The following is a 25,234-nucleotide window of genomic DNA, read 5'->3' on the forward strand; positions in this document are numbered from 1 at the left end:
TAACCATTAAGACTTTTTTTCTTATAAATAGACTACAACTCTTCACACTCTAAACCCAAGGATTTGGATGAGGTTTCCTTGTCTGGGTTTCTCCCAAGTGAAGGAGGCAAGAGGCAGGAAGGAGTTGCCTCATTTAAGGGGGCTCAGGGTAGAGAAGGGCTGTGGGCGACTTTTCCTTCTCTCCCTTTCCTTCTTGGAGACAGATATTCGAATGACGGCGGCGGTGGGATAGTCCGAGCCAGGAGGTATGGGAAGCAAGAGACTGGGCACGAGGCAAGAGCCGATAATGGGTAAACCCTTCGGCGAGGAGACCCGGCCAGCCTCCGCCAGGCGGGCGCGGGTCCGCCCCAATCCCAGGGTGCATCGCGCCCCGCCCCCTCCCCTCTCCGCGTCCCGCCTCTCCTCAGCCCGGGCCCCCTCCCCGCAGGCTTCGGGAGGCGGGGACGCGGCGTCGGCGGCTTTGCCAGTCGCGTCTTTCTCCCTCACTGGGGAAACCGGCGGTGGCGGCACCTTCGGAGGCTGAGCAGCTGAGCCGGGAGCCCGCCAGTGGGAGGTCGGACAGACTGACCGCAGAGCCGACAGACGGACGAACAGCGGGGCAGCCAGACGGCTCGAGTCGCCTCAAGTTCCGCCATGAGCTGGGGCACGGAGCTTTGGGTGAGTCCGGGAGAGGGGCGCCCAGCGCGAACCCCGGCCCCGGAGGGGCTCGGGCTGGGCAGGCGCCGCTGGCCGTCGGCGGCCAGAGCGCGTCGGGCCATCTCCGGCGCTGGTGTTGGCGGAGGGTGGGGGTCCCGCTCCTCTTTGTGTGCAGACTCCTCTTCCCTCTCGGCCGGGACTTGAGAGGCTGCTGGTCCGCTCTCCCGCCCTTGCCGCGGCGGTGAGGCTGAGGGCAGAGGCTTGGACGGCTGGGGGAGCGGCCCGCGGGCTGCCGCGTCCGCCGCCATCCTCTCCTGTCCCCTCTCCCTCCTCCGCCTTCACTTTCCGGACGCCTGGCTCCGTGCCGGGCCGCGCTTCTCTGCCTTTGTATCTCCCCTCCCGTAGGCGGGGGAGGGGGCCCATTGTCCCGAAGGGGCGCTGTTAGCGGGCGGGGAGGGGGCTCGCCGCGGCCCCTCGCCCCGGCAAGGGTCCCCGGGGCGAGGGCGTCGCCGGGCTGGGGCGACGCGGGGAGCCGCGAGGCACCGCCCGCCGCCCTCGCCCCAGGTAGGGGGAGCTGGGAGGCTTTGTTCCGAGACCGGCCTCCGGCCAGCCAGGCCCAACCCACACGCCCATTTCCCTCTCCTTGTCTCCGTTCTCTGACCGGGGTAGCTTCGGGGACTCCGGCTGGGCCACCCCTGGCTGCTACCTTGGGCCGGGGGGGTTGGCTTTTGGGATATGAATTAAATTGAGTGATCGATGGGGAAGCCAATTTTGCCAAAAGGAGCGTACGGCTTCCCGATTGCTTTACTTCCCCTTCCGTTGTCCATTTTTCTCACTCCTTCTCCCGCTTTTCTTTCTCTTTCCTCCTTGCTTGTCTTGGGCGCTGAAGGCTCCAGACAATGCCCGGTCTCTGGCCAGGTGCGGGTGGACTGTAATAGGTCGGAGAATTCTCTCGCGACGCCTCCACAGAAGGGTGGAGGTGTGGAGGGCAGTGATTTCTCAGGTGCTCCCGAGGGACGGGGAGCTGGGGGCGCTGTCCCGAGAGCCTCCTCATTTCAGCCACTCCTCTTTTTATCCCACCTGTGCATGTTTTCCGTGCCTTTTGTTAACCAGGATCTCGTGAAATCACTGCAGAGAAAAGAGGAGAAAGAACTTTTTCGTCTCCAGGCATACAGTTAGGGTGGCAATGAAGGCAGATCGGTTAATTGATCAGCCTTCATTGGGCACAGTGTTTTATGTTATTTTTCACATTTTATTCACAGATTGGGAATCTTAGAATTGAAAGAGATTTTAGAGTTCGTCTAGCTGAACACCTCCTTAGCAAGCCCAGGAATCTGCAGCGTTCTGGACAAGTGTTTGCCCAGTCTGTAAACACACCACCCAAGAGAAATTACCTAGGAGCCTCTCCATTACGTTCTTAGATAGCATTAATCGTTCTTGTATTGGGGGGGATTGTATAGTAAATTATGTGAGCTTTAATCTTTTACTTTGGTTAGATTCTCAGGCATTATTGATCTCTTCCCTTTGATTTAGTACATTCTCTAATTGATTATAGTATTTCCTAATTAAAGGAGATGGATATATTTCATTTTCCATTTTTATAATTAGAAAATATTTTAATTTTTACATACTTGTATGATCCATGTTTCAGAGGGAGCAAAAAATATAAGCAGAATACTTTTAGAAAGTACAAGTAATAAAACAGTGGAGGAATATTATTTAGATATAACTCTTAATTTAGACTGGAAAAAATTGCTTTGTATCACACTAGAAAAGCAGTTTTAAGGAGGAACAAAATATTTTAGTGAAGACTAAAATGTGATTTTTAAAGCTTTAAAAAAATTTTAATTGAAGAATATAATACAATCAGAAGCAATTACCCATCTCCTGTAGTTTGGTTATTTACGTTCAGCATTTGAGTAGTTTTTCAGCAATTTAAAAAGGTAAACCATAGAAGAGATGGGAATTTCTGTTCTAACTAAAAATTGTTTCGTATCCTTTTGGAAATTATGAAAAATTTTAAAATTTTTCTCGTAAAACTTAATATATCTCCATGTTTAAAATTTTTTTTTAGTGGTTTGAGGATTTGAGAGAAACATTTATTAGGAGTTAAATAATGTGGAATCAGCTAATATCAGTTGGATGCTTACACCTTACATAAATAGAAGTTGGTGTAGAGGACTATTGTTGGGACCAGAAGAGACCTTAGAAAAATTTGACTAGATTTCCTATTTTGTACTAATCTCAGTTTTGAAAAAGGATATTTTGTTTCCAGTAGATTGTAACAAACACCTGAACTGTGCTCTTGCCATTGAGGAATTTGAGGTTGGGAAAATCATCTTGAAAATTTGAATTTAGAAACCAGTTCTTATATTATTTTCATGTGTAGGATCACCTTACTGTCCCAGAGTTAAACTTTATTGAGAACATGTTACATAAAAAATTATGATAAAATGCAGTTATGCACTCAAACTTAAGTTTATTTCTTATAATATTCATTGGCATTTATTGCTATCTCAGTCTTATGTTAAACTTGAGAATAAAGTAAAAAAATTAAAACCACTCTAATAGTGACTCTGGGGGACAGAACTGATAGTGATAGGCTAAATTGGTTGTGTCAGACTTTTGTTTGTGTAGTTGTGAGGGAATATGAATTAACTGGTAATAAATTTGAACTGTGCTTTAAGGGATTTCTTGTGTTCCGAGTGAGCATTTAAGCAAGGTAGTGAATATATGCTAGAGACTCAGTTCTGGGTAATATAACGCAAAGAGATGACAGCGTCTTCATTTCTTCGGGATGCATTGTTTATTGTGTTGATTTCTTTATTACCATAGGAAGAATGGTTGGATCAAGAAGTCTAAATATGAATTAATGATTTTGCAAAGCATAGATTTTGTAATTATTAGCTCTTTTTACAAATAAGGAAATTAGAGATTGGAGAAGTTCTATGTTTAGTTAGTAAGTTTTATTTATTAGCAGATAGCCTTTTAGCTTTTTGAGGAGCCAGTTAAAGTTCAATGGAAAAAAAAATCAGTGTATGTATGGACTGCAAGTGTGTAGATAGGAAAGAAAATGGCTGAGCACATCACATTCAAATCATGATTTATTAAAAAATTCCCCTCCCTTCCCCCCGCCGGGGAATGAGGGGACTCGTCTGGAAATTAGGAAGTAGGTTCAAATGTGTGACTTAATTTATAGGGAACATATAAACCTTTTTTATGCCTTAGTTTCCTGGTCTATGATTTTTTTGTCCTTAGTTTTCAGAGTGTATAATTTAAAAGCCATTGTTATTTTCATCATATTTTTTAGCTAGGTGCATTTGACAAAGCTCATGATATCTTTCTGGAAGAAAGTGAAAGTGTGCATTGCATGATAGATTCAGTGGATCCTTTATTTTACACTCCTAGTCTTAACCCTTTAATTTAATGCTTCTTTATCTTTTTTCTCTATATAGCACTTCTACTTTAACACTTAAATTGTAAACTTACTAGACTTTTTGAGTCCTTGAGTGTAGGGACTGGGTTAATCTTTTTGTTTTCTCTAATACAATGCCTGTTGCTGATCATACATGTTTCCCCCAATTGAATTAGTAGTTCATTGCATTATGCAGAGTATTGATTACTGATTAATAATTGCATCCTTGAGGAAGTTTTTATGGATCTGAAGGCCTTCGTAGGTGATGATAAATTAGTGGTCTAGTTAACAATTCAAGAAGGTCTTAACAATCTGAAGCCAAAATGATGAAGTTAAGTTTTAGTATTTCGGTTAACAATTTTTACAGATTGGGGAAGAACTGACCTCTAAAGGTAGTTGTTGTGAGTTTACCTGATAGGCTGATGATGTGACTGCCACAATAGCCGATGAAGTGGTAACTCAACTTGCCGTGGTGATCATTTTGAAATGTTTAGAAATATCGAATCACTATGTTGTGTAACAGGAACTAACAGTGTTGTAGGTCAGTTATACTTCAAAAACAAGCTCATGGCGAGATTAGATTTGTCATGGGGGGAGGGTAGGGAGAAGGGGGAAATGGATGAAGGCAACCCAAAGGTATAAACTTCCAGTTATAAGTAAGTACTGGGGATGTAATGTGCAAGGTGGTAAATACAGTTAACACTGCTGTATGTTATATATGAAAGTTGTTAAGAGAGTGAATCCTAAGAATTCTCATCCCAAAGGAAAAAAAATTTTTTTTAGTTCTTTAATTTTGTATCTGTATGAGATGATGGATATTCACTGAACTTATTGTGGTAATCATTTTATGATGCATGTAAGTCAAATCATTGTGCTGTACCTTAAACTTATACAGTGCTGCATGCCAATTATATCTCAATAAAACTGAAGGGGGAAAAAAACCCCAAATAGCTGGTGAAATCTTAGGCCACATGTAGATTTTTCTAGAACAAAGGAATTTGGTCCCATTGTAGTCTATAGTGGTTAGACCAAATCTTAGTTTTTACTTAAGATTTTTTTAGAAGGTGCTTATCTAGAGGAGGTTGACAAAGAGAACTCCTTATCATGTGAGCTGTATTGTTTTTTCAAAGGCCATGAAACTAGTGTAGGAATTTGGTTTAAAAAATGAAATAATTATTGAGTGTCTATTATGGGGAAGCGCTGTGTGATGTATGGTAAGATTTATTAAGGCTTATAATGTCAGACCTGCTGTGGAAAAACTTAAAGTCATTTTGAGGTGATATTACTTTCCTAACTCTAGAATATTCCCCTACATTGATATCACTGTTCAGAATATCCTTTGTTGACCAATTCCTTCCCACCCCTTCCCTCCAGAGTACACATTCTGGATATTATCTTTCTTATGGGACTACCACCTTATATTTATTTCTTATATATTCAAATCTTTGGAAAATAGTAATGGTATAAATATTTATATCTTACATCCCTTTTTTTTGGGTAGAAATTGTTGTGTTCAAAACTGTATTACAGATATTGTTGTTACTAGTTAAGGAGGGTGACAGGCAATCAAGACACCCATTTATGCTACCATTCTGCCCTGACAATAATAAGGTGGAAGCTGGAGAGCTGCCTGTAACCAGTATCTCCTCTTCATTGCTAATTCTTTAAACCACTCATTTCTTCTCCCCTTCCCTGCCTTTTATCTTAAAAAATGCCCTCTCTTCTTCCCCTAATCTATAAAATACAGGTTTGGCTAGAAACTTAAAAGCCTGTTCTGCCTACTTTTCCTTATCAGCTCCTGTTTGCAGGCAGGAAATAGGACAAGAGAATAATAAAGGTTTGTAATTATGGAACATCTTCTATGTGTACCTACAAGTGGTATCTTATTTAATAATCTTCAACTTTAAGCATTTTCATCTCAATAGCAAAAAACAAAATATTCTTTTTTGGGGAACATAGTCATGTGCGTATTAAAAACTAGTAGGAAAATATTATGTAAAGGTTTTGTTTTATAGGAAGCAAAAACTTTTTCCATATATTAGCACTTTTTCCTTAAGTTCTTGATCGAGAACTAATCATCAGACTTTTAACAATACCTTGTGAAATATGTGAAATATTAGTATATATTTGTTATATGTTGAAAAAAACATAAATGTATAGAATCAGATTTTCCTGTTTTTGGCACACCATTATTTTGTTGTTTCTATAGCGTAAAGTCATCTGTTTTATTCCTTTTGTATCCCTGTTGTATTCCTAATTTGTAGAAAATGAATAGGCATATAATAAGCAGTGAAATATTTGTTGAATGAGGGAATCAATGAATTGTTAGAACTCTATCATCAAACTATGTTTTGAAAACTAAGGTTATTTTAATGTTTTTTTCCCTGACATGTATAGGTCTAATACCTTTGTTTAATCTTAGGGATCCTTTTTATAATCTGAAATTTAATTACTTCTGTCTTTTCATATGAAATTTTTCTCAATTTATTTAGGTCTTGAGTTCTCGTCTCCTTAAATTATTTGAGTACAAATGATTATCTTATTTATAGCCTATTTTATGGCCCTTTGGATTCTAAAAATGAAAACAGTGTTGTTATATGCTTTGACATTAGGGTTGTCATGTATGAATGATATGAATGTAAATGGTCTGAGACTTAATGAATTGGGAAAACATAAAAGATTGATTTTTCAGAGAGTACAAAAGTTACGGTGATTCTGCGAGATTTTTGAAAAATGTTACAGATGAACCGGTTTGCAGGGCAGAAGTTGAGACACAGATGTAGAGAACAAAAGTATGGACACCAAGGGGGGAAAACAGTGGTGGGGTGGGATGGTGGTGTGATGAATTGGGCGATTGGGATTGACATGTATACACTGATGTGTATAAAATTGATGACTAATAAGAACCTGCAGTATAAAAAAACAAACAAACAAACAAACAAAAACTAATACTAAACTTTCTTTGGGTTATTTGTATGGAAATATGTTAATATAAATGTTTCAGACATTATGTGAAATTTCTAAAAATCTTATATGTTCTGTTATAATGTTATAAGTCATAATTCTAGTTATTACTTTAAAATGTATATCTCAGAAATAACTAAAAAAAATAAAAAATAAAAAAAATGTTAATAGTGGCTAGTTGAGATTTTTTTTCCATTATAAATTATAAAAATCAAAATCATTGAAACTGGTATGGTAAATAGCAACCATTACTTTTGAATCATCTTCTAGACTTAGACCATGAACTAAATTAACATCCTTTACTATTTGTGAAAGCTGAATATAATTAATATTTGTTAACTTTTTTAATTTGAAAATTTTATTTCATCTTCATTTTAAATAAAAGCTTCATTAAATTATAACATTCATACATTAAAGTGTACAGTTTTTATATGTACGTTAAGATTTGAAAAAATAAAATAAATACACTCATTCATGTCACTCCCAACCAAGAGCAAGATACGGAAGTCTCACTTATGCCATCCCCAGTAAATATCCCCCAAAGGTAATCAATCACTATTCTGACTTGCATTGCCATTGATTAGTTTTGTAGGTTTTTTTAACCTCACAAAAATGATAATATGGTATGTACTCTACTTCACCTGACTTCTTCCATTTAATATGATCTCTTTGAGAATCATCCTTCTGTGGTTAGTTTGTAGTGTTTCACTGTATATGTGGGATTTGTATTTTCTTCTGCCATGTGCCTGGGGTCACTCCTAGTCTGGGACCACCTTAAACCAAGTTCAGGGCTTGAAATTCCCTCGTGTGGTTGTTAGATTTTGTTTTTGTCCCCATAGCTCTTGCAATGTTATCAAAACAAAAAATCCAAAATATCCTCAGGGCAAAAATAGGTGGTATGTGCTTTTTTCCCTTTCTGGATTCTCATTTTTACTTCACTTGTGACTTTGTAATTCCTTATTGTCTTGGCTTGTTTTTTGGTGCTTTAAAATTTTTGGAATATATTTTATCCATATTTTAAAGTTCTTATCCAGTGGAATAGTGATAGTTGATCCAAATAACCTAGCCCGACACTACTGGAAACTGGAAATTCTTACATTGAGATTTTCGTTTTTGCTATTATATTTTTAATTTCTAAGAGCTGCTTTTTGTTTGTTTTCTGAACATACTTTTGTTTTTTTTTTTTTTTTGGCCATGCGGTGCAGCTTGTGGGATCTCAGTTCCCTGACTAGGGATTGAACATGGGCCACGGCAGTGAAAGCACTGAATCCTAGCCACTAGACCACCAGGGAACTCCCCTGAATGTACTTTTTTTTTTTATCATTAAATTATTATATAATTTAGACAGTAAATATGGTCTTATTTTTGCTTCTTTCCAATAGAATACATTTGATCACTTTTTTTTTTTATACAGCAGGTTCTTATTAGTCATCAGTTTTATACACATCACTGTATACATGTCAATCCCAATCGCCCAATTCATCACACCACCACCCCCACCCCCCCGCGGCTTTCCCCCCTTGGTGTCCATACGTGTGTTCTCTACATGTGTCTCAATTTCTGCCCTGCAAACCGGTTCATCTGTGCCATTTTTCTAGGTTCCACATATATGCGTTAATGTACAATATTTGTTTTTCTCTTTCTGACTTACTTCACTCTGTATGACAGTCTCTAGATCCATCCACATCTCAACAAATGACCCAATTTTGTTCCTTTTTATGGCTGAGTAATATTCCGTTGTATATATATACCACATCTTCTTTATCCAATTGTCTGTCCATGAGCATTTAAGTTGCTTCCATGACCTGGCTATTGTAAATAGTGCTGCAGTGAACATTGGGGTGCATGTGTCTTTCTGAATTGTGGTTTTCTCTGGTTATATGCCCAGCAGTGGGATTGCTGGATCATATGGTAATTCTATTTTTAGTTTTTTAAGGAATCTCTATAGTGGCTGTATCAATTTACATTCCCACCAACAGTGCAAGAGGGTTCCCTTTTCTCCACACCCTCTCCAGCATTTGTTGTTTGTAGATTTTCTGATGACCATTCTAACTGGTGTGAGGTGATATCTCATTGTAGTTTTGATTTGCATTTCTCGAATAATTAGTGATGTTGAGCAGCTTTTCATGTGCTTCTTGGCCATTTGTATGTCTTCTTTGGAGAAATGTCTATTTAGGTCTTCTGCCCATTTTTGGATTGGGTTGTTTGTTTTTTTAAAATTGAGCTGAATGAGCTGTTTATATATTTTGGAGATTAATCCTTTGTCCGTTGATTCGTTTGCAAATATTTTCTCCCATTCTGCAGGTTCTTTTCGTCTTGTTTATGGTTTCCTTTGCTGTGCAGAAGCTTTGAAGTTTCATTAGGTCCCATTTGTTTATTTTTGTTTTTATTTCCATTTCTCTAGGAAGTGGGTCAAAAAGGATCTTGCTGTGATTTATGTCAGAGTGTTCTTCCTATGTTTTCCTCTAAGAGTTTTACAGTGTTTGGTCTTACATTTAGGTCTTGAATCCATTTTGAGTTTATTTTTGTGTATGGTGTTAGGGAGTGTTCTAATTTCATTCTTTTATGTGTAGCTGTCCAGTTTTCCCAGCACCACTTATTGAAGAGACTGTCTTTTCTCCATTGTATATCCTTGCCTCTTTTGTCATAGATTAGTTGACCATAGGTGCGTGTTTTTACCTCTGTGCTTTCTATCTTGTTCCAATGATCTATGTTTCTGTTTCTGTACCAATGCCATATTGTCTTGATTACTATAGCTTTGTACTATAGTCTGAAGTCAGGGAGTCTGATTCCTCCAGCTCAGTTTTTTCCCCTCAAGACTGCTTTGGCTATTTGGGGTCTTTTGTGTCTCCATACAAATTTTAAGATTTTTTGTTCTAGTTCTGTAAAAAATGCCATTGGGAATTTGATAGGGATTGCATTGAATCTGTAGATTGCTTTGGGTAGTATAGTCATTTTCACAATATTGATTCTTCCAATCCAAGAGCATGGTATATCTCTCCATCTGTTGGTATCATCTTTAATTTCTTTCATCAGTGTTTTATAGTTACCTGCATACAGGTCTTTTGTCTCCCTAGGTAGTTTTATTCCTAGGTATTTTATTCTTTTTGTTGCAGTGGTAAATGGGAGTGTTTCCTTAATTTCTCTTTCAGATTTTTCATCATTAGTGTATAAGAATGCAGGAGATTTCTGTGCATTAATTTTGTATCCTGAAACTTTACCAAATTCATTGATTGGCTCTAGTAGTTTTCTGGTGGCATCTTTAGGATTCTCTATGTATAGTATCATGTTACCTGCAAACAGTGGCAGTTTTACTTCTTCTTTTCCAAATTGTATTCCTTTTATTTCTTTTTCTTCTCTGATTGCCATAGCTAGGACTTCCAGAACTATGTTGAATAATAGTGGTGAGAGTGGACATCCTTGTCTTGTTCCAGATCTTAGAGGAAATGCTTTCAGTTTTTCTCCATTGAGAATGATGTTTGCTGTGGGTTTGTTGTATATGGCCTTTATTATGTTGAGGTAGGTTCCCTCTATGCCCACTTTCTGGAGAGTTTTTATCATAAATGGGTGTTGAATTTTGTCGAAAGCTTTTTCTGCATCTATTGAGACGATCCTATGGTTTTTTTTCTTCAATTTGTTAATATGGTGTATCACATTGATTGATTTGTGTATATTGAAGAATCCTTGCATTCCTGGGATAAATCCCACTTGATGATGGTGTATGATCCTTTTAATGTGTTGTTGGATTCTGTTTGCTAGTATTTTGTTGAGGATTTTTGCATCTATATTCATCAGTGATATTGTTCTGTAATTTTCTTTTTTTGTAGTATCTTTGTCTGGTTTTGGTATCAGGGTGATGGTGGCCTCATAGAATGAGTTTGGGAGTGTTTCTTCCTCTGCAATTTTTTGGAAGAGTTTGAGAAGGATGGGTGTTAGCTCTTCTCTAAATATTTGATAGAATTCACCTGTGTAGCCAACTGGTCCTGGACTTTTGTTTGTTGGAAGAGTTTTCATCACAGTTTCAATTTCATTACTTGTGATTGGTCTGTTCATATTTTCTAATTCTTCCTGGTTCAGTCTTGTAAGGTTATACCTTTCTAAGAATTTGTCCATTTCTTCCAGGTTGTCCATTTTATTGGCATAAAGTTGCTTGTAGTGGTCTCTTAGGATGCTTTGTTTTTCTGCAGTGTCTGTTGTAACTTCTCCTTTTTCATTTTTAATTTTATTGATTTCAGTCCTGTCCCTCTTTTTCTTGATGAGTCTGGCTAATGGTTTATCAATTTTGTTTATCTTCTCGAAGACCCAGCTTTTAGTTTTATTGATCTTTGCTATTGTTTTCTTTGTTTCTATTTCATTTATTTCTGCTCTGATCTTTATGATATCTTTCCTTATACTAACTTTGGGTTTTGTTTGTTCTTCTTTCTCTAGTTCCTTTAGGTGTAAGGTTAGATTATTTATTTGAAATTTTTCTTATTTCTTGAGGTAGGCTTGTATAGCTATAAACTTCCCTCTTAGAACTGCTTTTGCTGCATCCCACAGGTTTTGGATCATTGTGTTTCCATTGTCATTTGTCTCTAGGTATTTTTTGATTTTCTCTTTTGATTTTTTCAATGATTTCTTGGTTATTTAGTAAGGTATTGTTTAACCTCCATGTGTTTGTGTTTTTTACGTTTTTTTCCCTGTAATTCATTTGTAATCTCATAGCGTTGTGGTCAGAAAAGATGCTTGATATGATTTCAATTTTCTTAAATTTACTGAGGCTTGATTTGTGACCCAAGACGTGATCTATCCTGGAGAATGTTCCGTGCGCACTTGAGAAGAAAGTGTAATCTGCTGTTTTTGGGTGGAATGTCCTATAAATATCAATTAAATCTATCTGGTCTATTGTGTCATTTAAAGCTTCTGTTTCCTTATTTTCATTTTGGATGATCTGTCCATTGGTGTAAGTGATGTGTTAAAGTCCCCCACTATTATTGTGTTACTGTCGATTTCCTCTTTTATAACTGTTAGCAGTTGCCTTATGTATTGAGGTGCTCCTATGTTGGGTGCATATATATTTATAATTGTTATATCTTCTTCTTGGACTGATCCCTTGATATTATGTAGTGTCCTTCCTTGTCTCTTGTAACATTCTTTATTTTAAAATCTATTTTATCTGATATGAGTATTGCTACTCCAGCTTTCTTTTGATTTCCATTTGCATGGAATATCTTTTTCCATCCCCTCGCTTTCAGTCTGTGTGTGTCCCTAGGTCTGAAGTGGGTCTCTTGTAGACAGCATATAGATGGGTCTTGTTTTCGTATCCATTCAGCAAGCCTGTGTCTTTTGATTGGAGCGTTTAATCCATTCACGTTTAAGGTAGTTATCGATATGTATGTTCTTATGACCATTTTCTTAATTGTTTTGGGTTTGTTTTTGTAGGTCCTTTTCTTCTCTTGTGTTTCCCACTTAGAGAAGTTCCTTTAGCATTTGTTGTAGAGCTTGTTTGGTGGTGCTGAATTCTCTTAGCTTTTGCTTGTCTGTAAAGCTTTTGATTTCTCCATCGAATCTGAATGAGATCCTTGCTGAGTAGAGTAATCTTGGTTGTAGGTTCTCCCCTTTCATCACTTTAAGTATACCATGCCACTCCTTTCTGGTTTGTAGAGTTTCTGCTGAGAAATCAGCTGTTAACCTTATGGGAGTTCCCTTGTATGTTATTTGTCGTTTTTCCCTTGCTGCTTTCAGTAATTTTTTTTTTTGTCTTTTTGTCAGTTTGATTACTATGTGTCTTGGCGTGTTTATCCTGCCTGGGACTCTCTGCACTTCCTGAACTTGGATGGCTGGTTCCTTTCCCATGTTAGGGAAGTTTTCAACTATCTCTTCAAATATTTTCTCGGGTCCTTTCTCCCTCTCTTCTCCTTCTGGGACCCCTATAATGCTAATGTTGGTGCATTTAATATTGTCCCAGAGGTCTCTTAGGCTGTCTTCATTTCTTTTCATTCTTTTTTCTTTATTCTGTTCCGTGGCAGTGAGTTCCTCCATTATGTCTTCCAGGTCACTGATACGTTTTTCTACCTCAGTTATTCTGCTATTGAGTCCTTCTAGTGTAGTTTTCATTTCAGTTATTGTATTGTTCATCTCTGTTTGTTCTTTAATTCTTCTAGGTCTGTGTTAAACATTTCTTGCATCTTCTCGATCTTTGCCTCCATTGTTTTTCTGAGGTCCTGGATCATCTTCACTATCATTATTCTGAATTCTTTTTGTGGAAGGTTGCCTATCTCCACTTCATTTAGTTGTTTTTCTTGGTTTTATCTTGTTCCTTCATCCGGTACAAAGTTCTCTGCCTTTTCATTTTGCCTGTACTTCTATGAATGTGGTTTTCCTTCACAGGCTGCAAAATTTTAGTTCTTCTTGCTTCTGGTGTCTGCCGTCTTGTGGAAGAGGCTATCTAAGAGGCTTGTGCAAGCTTCCTAATGGGAGGGACTGGTAGTGGATAGAGCTGGGTGTTGCTCTGGTGGGCAGAGCTCAGTAAAACTTTAATCCACTTGTCTACTGGTGGGTGGGGTCTGCGTCCCTCCCTGTTGGGTGTTTGGCCTGAGGCAACCCAACACTGGAGTCTGCCCGGCTCTTTGGTGGGGCTAATGGTGACTCTGGGAGGGCTCATGCCAAGGAGTATTTCTCAGAACTTCTGCTGCCAGTGTCCTTGTCCCCATGGTGAGCCACAGCCACCCCTCGCCTCTGCAGGAGACCCTCCAACACTAGCAGGTAGGTCTGGTTCAGTCTCCTATGGGGTCACTGCTCCTTCCCCTGGGTCACGATGCGCACACTACTTTGTGTGTGCCCTCCAAGAGTGGAGTCTTGTTTCCCCAAGTCCTGTCAAAGTCCTGCAATCAAATCCCGCTAGCCTTCAAAGTCTTTTTCTCTAGGAATTGCTCCTCTTGTTGCCAGACCCCCAGGTTGGGAAGCCTCACGTGGGGCTCAGAACCTTCACTCCAGTGGGTGGACTTCTGTGGTATAAGTGTTCTCCAGTTTGTGAGTCACCCACCCTGCTGTTACGGGATTTGATTTTCCTGTGATCGCGCCCATCCTACCATCTCATTGCGGGTTGTCCTCTGTCTTGGATGTGGGGTATCTTTTTTGGTGCGTTCCAGTGTCTTCCTTTTGATGATTGTTCAGCAGTTAGTTGTGATTCTGGTGCTCTTGCAGGAGGGAGTGAGCGCACATCCTTCTACTCTGCCATCTTGAACCAGTCTCCACATGCATGACTTTCTATTTTATTTTATTTTTTAATTTAATTTGTTTTTATTTTTTAATGGAAGTATAGTTGAGGTACAATATTATATAGGTCATAGATGTACAATAAAATGATTCACAACTTTTAAAGATTATATTCCATTTATAGTTATTATAAAATATTGGCTGTATTCCCTGTGTTGTACAATATATCTTTCTTTAAAATTTATTTTTTACTTTTTAAAATTAATTAATTAATTTATTTATTTTTGGCTGCATTGCGTCTTCGTTGCTGCATACGGGCTTTCTCTAGTTATGGCGAGTGGGGGATGCTCTTCGTTGTGGTGAACAGGCTTCTCATTGTAGTGGCTTCTCTTGTTGCAGAGCATGGGATCTAGGCGCACGGGCTTCAGCAATTGTGGCAACACAGGCTCAGAAATTGTGGCTCATGGGCTCTAGAGTGCAGGCTCAGTAGTTGTGGCGCACGGGCTTAGCTGCTCCGTGGCATATGGGATCTTCCCAGACCAGGGCTTGAACCCACGTCTCCTGCATTGGCAAGCGGATTCTTAACCACTGCGCTAACAGGGAAGTCCTCTTTTTTTTTTTGTAAACATCTTTATTGGAGTATAATTGCTTTACAGTGGTGTGTTAATTTCTGCTTTATAACAAAGTGAATCAGTTGTACATATACATATGTCCCCATGTCTCTTCCCTCTTGCGTCTCCCTCCCTCCCACCCTCCCTATCCCACCCCTCTAAGTGGTCACAAACCACCGAGCTGATCTCCCTGTACTATGCAGCTGCTTCCCACTAACTGTCTATTTTACATTTGGTAGTGTATATATGTCCATGCCACTCTCTCACTTTGTCCAAGCTTACCCTTCCCCCTCCCCGTATCCTCAAGTCCATTCTCTAGTAGGTCTGTGTCTTTATTCCCGTCTTGCCCCTAGGTTCTTTATGACCATTTTTTTTTGTTTTTGTTTTTGTTTTGAGATTCCATATATATGTGTTAGCATACAGTGTTTGTTTTTCTCTTTCTGACTTAGTTCACTCTGTGTGACAGACTCTAGGTCCATCCATCTCACTACAGATAACTCAATTTCGTTTCTTTTTATGGCTGAGTAATACTCCATTGTATATATGTGCCACATCTTCTTTATGCATTCATCTGTTGATGGACACTTAGGTTGCTTCCATGTCCTGGCTATTGTAAATAGAGCTGCAATGAATATTGTGGTACATGACTCTTTTTGAATTATGGTTTTCTCAGGGTATATGCCCAGTAGTGGGATTGCTGGGTCGTATGGTAGTTCTATTTTTAGTTTTTCAAGGAACCTCCATACTGTTCTCCATAGTGGCTGTATCAATTTACGTTCCCACCAACAGTGGAAGAGGGTTCCCTTTTCTCCACACCCTCTCCAGCATTTACTGTTTGTAGATTTTTTGATGATGGCCATTCTGACTGGTGTGAGATGACATCTCATTGTAGTCTTGATTTGCATTTCTCTAACGATTAATGATGTTGAGCATCCTTTCATGTGTTTGTTGGCAATCTGTATATCTTCTTTGGAGAAATGTCTATTTAGGTCTTCTGCCCATTTTTGGATTGGGTTGTTTGTTTTTTTGATATTGAGCTGCATGAGCTGCTTGTAAATTTTGGAGATTAATCCTTCGCCAGTTGCTTCATTTGCAAATATTTTCTCCCATTCTGAGTGTTGTCTTTTTGTCTTGTTTATGGTTTCCTTTGCTGTGCAAAAGCTTTTAAGTTTCATTAGGTCCCATTTGTTTATTTTTGTTTTTATTTCCATTTCTCTAGGAAGTGGGTCAAAAAGAATCTTGCTGTGATTTATAGAGTCTTCTGCCTATGTTTTCCTCTAAGAGTCTGATATTGTCTGTCTTTACATTTAGGTCTTTAATCCATTTTGAGTTTCTTTGTGTGTATGGTGTTAGGGAGTGTTCTAATTTCATTCTTTGCATGTAGCTGTCCAGTTTTCCCAGCACCACTTACTGAAGAGGCTGTCTTTTCTCCACTGTATATTCTTGCCTCCTTAATCAAAGATAAGTTAACTATATGTGCATGGGTTTATCTCTGGGCTTTCTATCCTGTTCCATTGATCTGTATGTTTGTTTTTGTGCCAGTACCATACTGTCTTGATTACTGTAGCTTTGTAGTATAGTCTGAAGTCAGGGAGCCTGATTCCTCCAGCTCCGTTTTTCTTTCTCTATATTGCTTTGGGTATTCGGGGTGTTTTTTGTTTCCATACAAATTGTGAAATTTTTTGTTTTTAGCTCTGTGAAAAATGCCAGTGGTAGTTTGATAGGGGTTGCATTGAATCTGTAGATTGCCTTGGGTAGTATAGTCATTTTCACAATGTTGATTCTTCCAGTCTAAGAACATGGTATATCTCTCTATCTATTTGTATCATCTTTAATTTCTTTCATCAGCATCTTATAAGTTTCTCCATACAGGTCTTTTGTCTCCTTAGGTAGGTTTATCCCTAGATATTTTATTCTTTTTGTTGCAGTGGTAAACGGGAGTGTTTTCTTAATTTCACTTTCACATTTGTCATCATTAGTGTATAGGAATGCAAGAGATTTCTGTGCATTCATTTTGTATCCTGCTACTTTACCAAATTCATTGATTAACCTTAGTAGTTTTCTGGTAGCATATTTAGGATTCTCTATGTATAGTGTCATGTTATCTGCAGATAGTGACAGCTTTACTTTTTCTTTTCCAATTTGGATTCCTTTTATTTCTTTTTCTTCTCTGATTGCTGTGGCTAACACTTCCAAAACTATGTTGAATAATAGTGGTGAGAGTGGGCAACCTTCCCTTGTTCCTGATCTTAGTGGAAATGGTTTCAGTTTTTCACCATTGAGGACGATGTTGGCTTTGGGTTTGTCATATATGACCTTTATTATGTTGAGGAAAGTTCCCTCTATGCCTACTTTCTGGACGGTTTTTATCATAAATGGGTGTTGAATTTTGTCAAAAGCTTTCTCTGCATCTGTTGAGATGATCATATGGTTTTTCTCCTTCAGTTTGCTAATATGGTGTATCACATTGATTGATTTGCATATATTGAAGAATCCTTGCATTCCTGGATAAACCCCACTTGATCATGGTGTATGATCCTTTTAATGTGCTGTTGGATTCTGTTTGCTAGTATTTTGTTGAGGATTTTTGCATCTATGTTCATCAGTGATATTGGCCTGTAATTTTCTTTTTTTGTGATGTCTTTGTCTGGTTTTGGTATCAGGGTGATGATGGTGGCCTCATAGAATGAGTTTGGGAGTGTTCCTCGCTCTGCTATATTTTGGAAGAGTTTGAGAAGGATAGGTGTTAGCTCTTCTCTCAGTGTTTGATAGAATTCTCCTGTGAATCCATCTGGTCCTGGGCTTTTTTTTATTGGAAGATTTTTCATCACAGTTTCAATTTAAGTGCTTGTGATTGGTCTGTTCCTTCCTGGTTCTGTCTCGGAAGGCGGTGCATTTCTAAGAATTTGTCCATTTCTTCCAGGTTGTCCGTTTTATTGGCATATAGTTGCTTGTAGTAATCTCTCATGATCCTTTGTATTTCTGCAGTGTCAGTTGTTACTTCTCCTTTTTCATTTCTAATTCTATTGATTTGAGTCTTTTCCTTTTTTTTCTTGATGAGTCTGGCTAATGGTTTATCAATTTTGTTTATCTTTTCAAATAACCAGCTTTTAGTTTTATTGATCTTTGCTATCGTTTTCTTAATTTCTTTTTCATTTATTTCTGATCTGATATTTATGATTTCTTTCCTTCTGCTAACTTAGGATTTTTTTGTTCTTTCTCTAATTGCTTTAGGTGTAAGGTTAGGTTGTTTATTTGAGATGTTTCTTGTTTCTTAAGGTAGGATTGTATTGCTGTAAAGTTCCCTCTTAGAATTGCTTTTGCTGCATCCCGTAGGTTTTGGGTCATCGTGTTTTCATTGTCATTTGTTTCTAGGTATTTTTTTGATTTCCTCTTTGATTTCTTCAGTAATCTCTTAGTTATTAAGTAGTGTATTGTTTAGCCTCCATGTGTTTTTATTTTTTTACAGATCTTTTCCTGTAATTGGTATCTAGTCTCATAGTGTTGTGTTCGGAAAAGATACTTGATACGATTTCAGTTTTTTTAAGTTTACCAAGGCTTGATTTGTGACCCAAGATATGATCTCTCCTGGAGAATGTTCCATGAGCACTTGAGAAGAATGTGTGTTCTGTTGTTTTTGGATGGAATGTCCTATAAATATCAATTAAGTCCATCTTGTTTAATGTATCATTTAAAGCTTGTGTTTCCTTATTTGTTTTTATTTTGGATGAGCTGTCCATTGGTGAAAGTGGGTTGTTAAAGTCCCCTACTATGATTGTGTTGCTGTCAATTTCCCCTTTTATGGCTGTTAGTATTTGCCTTACATATTCAGGTGCTCCTATGTTGGGTGCATAAATATTTACCATTGTTGTATCTTCTTCTTGGATTGATCCCTTGATTATTATGTAGTGTCCTTCTTTGTCTCCTGTAATAGTCTTTTTTTTTTTAAATCTATTTTGTCTGATATGAGAATTGCTACTCCAGCTTTCTTTTGATTTCCATTTACATGGAATATCTTTTTCCATACCCTCACTTTCAGTCTGTATGTGTCCCTAGGTCTGTGGTGGGTCTCTGGTAGACAGTATATATATGGGTCTTGTTTTTGTATCCATTCAGCCAGTCTGTGTCTTTTGGTTGGAGCATTTAATCCATTTACGTTTAAGGTAATTATCAATATGTATGTTCCTCTTACCATTTTCTTAATTGTTTTGGGTTTGTTATTGTAGGTCTTTTCCTTCTCTTGTGGTTCCTGCCTAGAGAAGTTCCTTTAGCATTTGTTGTAAAGCTGGTGTGGTGGTGCTGAATTCTCTTAGTTTTTGCTTGTTTGTAAATGTTTAATTTCTCCATCAAATTTGAATGAGATCCTTGCTGTGTAGAGTAATCTTGGTTGTAGGTGTTCTGCTTCATCACTTTAAATATATCCTTCCACTCTCTTCTGGCTTGCAGAGTTTCTGCTGAACGATCAGCTGTTAACCTTATGCGGATTCCCTTTCGTGTTATTTGTTGTTTTTCCCTTGCTGTTTTAATATTTTTTCTTTGTATTTAATGTTTGATAGTTTGATTAATATGTGTCTTGGCGTGTTTCTCCTTGGATTTATCCTGTATGGGACTCTCTGTTCTTCCTGGACTTGATTAAGTATTTCCTTTCCCATATTAGGGAAGTTTTCAACTATAATCTCTTCAAATATTTTCTCAGTCCCTTTTTTTTTTCTCTTCTTCTTCTGGGACCCCTGTAATTTTAATGTTGGTGCATTTAATGTTGTCCCAGAGGCTTCTGAGACTGTCCTCAATTTTTTTCATTCATTTTTCTTTATTCTGCTCTGCAGTAGTTATTTCCACTATTGTATCTTCCAGGTCACTTATCCATTCTTCTGCCTCAGTTATTCTGCTACCGATCCCTTCTAGAGAATTTTTAATTTCATTTATTGTGTTGTTCATCACTGTTTGTTTGCTCTTTAGTTCTTCTAGGTCCTTGTTAAACGTTTCTTGTATTTTCTCCATTCTATTTCCAAGATTTTGGATCATCTTTACTCTCATTATTCTGAATTCTTTTCAGGTAGACTGCCTATTTCTTGTTCATTTGTTAGGTCTGGTGGGTTTTTGCCTTGCTCCTTCATCTGCTGTGTGTTTCTCTGTCTTCTCATTTTGCTTAACTTACTGTATTTGGGGTCTCCTTTTCTCAGGCTGCAGGTTCGTAGTACCTGTTGTTTTTGGTGTGTGTCCCCAGTGGCTAAGGTTGGTTCAGTGGGTTGTGTAGGCTTCCTGGTGGAGGGTACTAGTGCCTGTGTTCTGGTGGATGAAGCTGGATCTTGTCTTTCTGGTGGGCAGGTCCACGACTGGTGGTGTGTTTTGGGGTGTCTGTTGCCTTATTCTGATTTTAGGCAGCCTCTCTGTTAATGGATGGGGTTGTGTTCCTGTCTTGCCAGTTGTTTGGTATAGGGTGTCCAGCACTGTAGCTTGCTGGTTGTTGAGTGGAGCTGCGTCTTGGCATTGAGATGGAGATCTCTGGGAGATTTTCGCCGTTTGATATTACGTGGAGCTGGGAGGTCTCTTGTGGACCAGTGTCCTGAACTTGGCTCTCCCACCTTAGAGGCACAGCCCTGACGCCTGGCTGGAGCACCAAGAGCCTGTCATCCACACGGCTCAGAATAAAAGGGAGAAAAAAAAGAAGGAAAGAAAAAGATAAGATAAAATAATAAAATAGTTATTAAAATAAAAAGTAAAAAAAATTATTAAAAATTTTTTTAAAAAAGTAATTAAAAAAAGAAAGAAAGAAAGAAGAGAGCAACGAAACCAAAAAACAAATCCACCAATGATAACAAGCGCTAAAAACTATACTAAAAAAAACAAAACAAAGCAAAAACGGACAGACAACGCTAGGGCAAATGGTAAAAGCAAAGCTATACAGACAAAATCACACACAGACGCATACACATACGCACTCACCAAAAGAGAAAAAGGGAAAAAAGAAATATATCCTTGCTCCCAAAGTCCACCTCCTCAATTTGGGCTGATTCGTTGTCTGTTCAGGTATTCCACAGATGCAGTGTACATCAAGTTGATTGTGGAGATTTAATCCGCTGCTTCTGAGGCTGCTGGGAGAAATTTCCCTTTCTCTTCTTTGTTCGCAGAGCTCCTGGGGTTCAGCTTTGGATTTGGACCCGCCTCTGCGTGTAGGTCGCCTGAGGGCGTCTGTTCTTGTCTCAGACAGGACGGGGTTAAAGGAGCAGCTGATTCGGGGGCTCTGGCTCACTCAGGCCTGGGGGAGGGAGGGGTACGGATGCGGGGCGAGCCTGCAGCGGCAGAGGCCAGCGTGACGTTGCACCAGCCTGAGGCGCACCGTGTGTTCTCCCAGGGAAGTTGTCCTTGGATCACGGGACCCTGGCAGTGGCGGGCTGCACAGGCTCCCGGGATGGGAGGTGTGGACAGTGAGCTGTGCTTGCACACAGGTTTCTTGGTGGCTACAGCAGCTGCCTTAGCATTTCATGCCCATCTCTGGGGTCCGCGCTGATAGCCGTGGCTCGTGCCCATCTCTGGAGCTCCTTGAAGCGGCGCTCTTAAACTCCTCTCCTTGTGCACCAGGAAACAAAGAGGCAAGAAAAAGTCTCTTGCCTCTTCGGCAGCTCTAGACTTTTTTCTGGATTCCCTCCCTGGTAGCTGTGGCGCACTAGCCCCCTTCAGGCTGTGTTCACGCAGCGAACCCCAGTCCTCTCCCTGGGATCCGATCGAAGCCTGAGCCTCAGCTCCCAGGCCCCCGCCACCACCCCCCCCGGCGGGTGAGCAGACAAGCTTCCCAGGCTGGTGAGTGCTGGTCGGCACTGATCCTCTCTGCGGGAATCTCTCCACTTTGCCCTCCGCACCCCTGTTGCTGTGCTCTCCCCTGTGGCTCTGAAGCTTCCCCCCTCCGCCACCTGCAGTCTCTGCCCGTAAAGGGGCTTCCTAGTGTGTGGAAACTTTTCCTCCTTCACAGCTCCCCGCCACTGGTGCAGGTCCCGTCGCTAGTCTTTTGTCTCTGTTTTTTCTTTTTTCTTTTGCCCTACCCAGGTACGTGGGGAGTTTCTTGCCTTTTTGCAGGTCTGAGGTCTTCTGCCAGCGTTCAGTAGGTGTTCTGTAGGAGTTGTTCCACATGTAGATGTATTTCTGATGCATTTGTGGGGAGGAAGGTGATCTCCAGGTCTTACTCTTCCGCCATCTTGTAGCTCCCTACCATGCATGACTTTTTGAATTCTGAATTTTATTACAGAATTTAGTTAATGTCCATAACTAAGATATTTTGGCTTTTCTACAGTTCTGTTCGAAGAAGAGTAATGGCAATATTCTTTTTTAGTGATGCAAGGCTACAAATGCTGCACTGGTCCTTATTTACTCATTGTATTGTAGATAGACTGTTAGTTGTTCTGTTAGTGGAAGCCACATCTTTGTTTTCTATTTCTTAGTATTTTGCCTCTATTCTAGATTGAGAACCTAGTTTTTTCTTATCTATCCTAATTGTTTCTGGGTTAAGTTGATCTCTTTCTACATTGAACTTCTGATAGTCCAGAGGTTATTGATTTATTTTGTGGGTTTCATACACTGTATTGAACAACAGCAACAATAATTCTTATTTCAGCCAGCTGTTCATAATTTGGCCAGTTTGGCTTGGAGAGTCTGATTCATTAAGTTCTGGGGGTGATGCATGGTCAGCCATCTGGAGTTCTGTAAGGCTTTGTCAGAGATTGTGGTTCTTACCCGGGGCTGAGAAACATTGCTGTTAACTAGCAGTCCTTAAGTCTGGATGATCATTAGGAGCATCTCGGGAATTTAAAGGCAGTAAGCAAAACAAACTCCCAAGCCCTACTCTAACCTCCTGTATCAGAATCTGGGAATGAAGCCCAGGAGTTTGTATTTTTGAAAAACACCCTAGGTGATTCTGATAATACCAAGATTTGAGAACCATTGCTTTACATGCTCTAAAATCTATGTTTATGTTAAGCCAGGACGTTAGGAGACTCCTTTTACTTGGATTGCATCATATTCCCTTACTACTCCCATTATATTGCTTTTAGCAGTATTACTATGAATAATTGAATGATTATTGAATACTTAGTATATTTGAGGCAGTGTATCTTACTTTTGGGGGCTCAGAGAGGTTAAGTGTCCTGTCTAAAACTACTTCATAGTAAGTGGCAGAACTAGGATATGAATTCTGGTATTTGTATTCAGAACCTTCATTATTTTTTTTTTAATTATTTATTTATTTATTTATTTACTTACTTATTTTATTTTATGGTTGTGTTGGGTCTTCGTTTCTGTGCGAGGGCTCTCTCCAGTTGCGGCAAGCGGGGACCACTCTTCATCGCGGTGCGTGGGCCTCTCACTATCGCGGCCTCTCTTGTTGTGGAGCACAGGCTCCAGATGTGCAGGCTCAGCAATTGTGGCTCAGGGGCCTCGTCGCTCCGCGGCATGTGGGATCTTCCCAGACCAGGGCTCGAACCTGTGTCCCCTGCATTGGCAGGCAGATTCTCAACCACTGTGCCACCAGGGAAGCCCAGAACCTTCATTCTTTACCATGAATATTACACTCACTACCTTTATCGAATTGCTTGGTTGAGAAGCCAGCCATCAGTGTATGTGCAAAGAGGTTATTTTTTGAAGAGCCTAATAATTTGCCAGTTTACCTTAAGGACTTTGTTTAGAATATTGTCCACTGTGTTGTAATGTGTCCTCTGTGAGACTCATGGGAGAAATTTCTCTCAAGCTTTTTTATTGTATAGAAACTGTTTCCTATGACTATTTCGCATTTCCCATTTTGAACTTGCTGCTAGAAAACTTACATTCAGATTTCTGGTTCAATGTCAGCAAGTGTATAGGGTTTTTTGTTTGCATTCTGTTTACAAGTTCATTCTTGTTATCATCTTAAATTTCTGTCTCCTTCATTTTTTTCATCTCTTTTAAAATTATTTTATCTTGCTGTGTTATTTTTATAAGTCATTTTAAAGGAAAATGTTAAGAAGTAATAAATTAATAAGTGATTTTAAGCCATTTTATATAATTCTGGCCAAATGTCTTTTTGAAAGAGTTGAATTTGGGGAAGGGAGGAACTTAGAATTTGGAACACATCTGTGTGCCAGGCATTCTGGTAGATATTCTTTTATTTTCATGCCAGCTCTATGAAGTAAGTGGTGGTATTCCCATTTTATAGAAGTTGAAACTAATAAGAAAGGTTAACCTTTGTCATGCAAAGCTAAAGGTTTGTTTGACTCCAAAGCCCTTTTTTTTTTTTAAAGTGCTTCTAATGGATCTAATTTACCCAACAACTTCAAAATACTGAGGGTCATTCATACATTCATCAAACATTTGTTGATGACTGACGGTGTAAGTCATCTTCAGCTTAGCATATCTTTGAATGGACATTGTATCAGGGCCCTGGTAGGAAATAGCGCACTTGAAAGGGTTACATGGGAGAGTTTAATAAAGATATTAGTATTTGTAAAGGTGTGAGCCTGGTCAGTGGAATCACGGTGGATGGTGCATTACCCTGGCGCTAGTAACAGTTGGGAGCTGTTATTACTAAGGTCTTAATGGGCAAGGAGAAGGAATAGTTACTAGGCCCTTAACAGGAGCTGTAAGTTAAGGCTGCCTGATAGGATCTCTGGCCTTCAGTAGAGGAACATAGGAAATTTGTACTTACCTGGCAGGAAGAGAGTTGGAGGAATAAAAACCTTAACCTTATTTTTATCCTGCTTGTGCTTCCTATTGACTGAACCCAAGGAGAAGTTAGAGGGCAAGGGAACCCATTGATGCAGTCAACTGGGTCCATAGAAATATGAAAGGTAGAGTGTGGTTCTGGAGGGGGAAATAGTAAGGAGCACAGACACGGTCACTGCTCTGAAGGAGTGTGTACCATCCAGCAGGGAAGATAAGTATTGAGCAAATTGTTACAAGTGTGATGAGTGCTAAGTACAGAGTACTGTGGAAATGTATATAGATGTACCTAGTCTGAAGAGTCAGAGGGCTTCTCTGTGGAATGTTCTTCACACATCCTGGTTCTTTTAAAACAATTCAAAAACCAAACAGATACCTGGTACCCTCTTCCAGAGACTCTGATTTACTAGGTCTGCGGTGGGGTTGTGGAGTATGTTTTTTTAAAAAAAAATCTTACCCAGGTGATTCTGTCAGTTATTTTTTAGAGTTACTGAGAGACCAGTTTGCCTGGGGCTTAGAGGTTTGGGCAGAGAGTGGTGTGAGATGAAGGTGGAAGGGTGATGGGCAGAACCTTGAAGGCAATTCTTAAAAATTTTGGACCTTATTCTTAGATAGTAGGTAGACATTGGGGATTTTTTTCCCAAGCTACCTTGCTAGCTCTGTGTCTAGCTTCTTCCTCTCTCCACAGCACTCTCATTCCCACACTTGGCTTTTTTTCTTTGATACC

The 25,234-nt window shown here is 39.5% G+C and overlaps 1 protein-coding gene across 3 annotated transcripts in view; it reads left to right on the plus strand.

Moving 5' to 3' along the window:
- The first annotated feature begins 385 nt into the window (after positions 1-385).
- The window catches only part of FNBP1L (formin binding protein 1 like), a 120,503-nt gene continuing 95,654 nt past the window's right edge, over positions 386-25,234 (plus strand). The window contains exon 1 of one of the 3 annotated variants that reach the window (XM_036863675.1): positions 386-657. In XM_036863675.1, the coding sequence (XP_036719570.1) occupies positions 634-657 (24 nt within the window). In that variant the 5' untranslated portion in view covers positions 386-633. The remainder of the gene's footprint in view (positions 658-25,234) is intronic. The other 2 variants (XM_036863681.1, XM_036863667.1) reach the window with 2 other exon arrangements.

The sequence above is a fragment of the Balaenoptera musculus genome, chromosome 1 (assembly GCF_009873245.2).
Source record: "Balaenoptera musculus isolate JJ_BM4_2016_0621 chromosome 1, mBalMus1.pri.v3, whole genome shotgun sequence".
Lineage (NCBI taxonomy): Eukaryota > Metazoa > Chordata > Mammalia > Artiodactyla > Balaenopteridae > Balaenoptera > Balaenoptera musculus.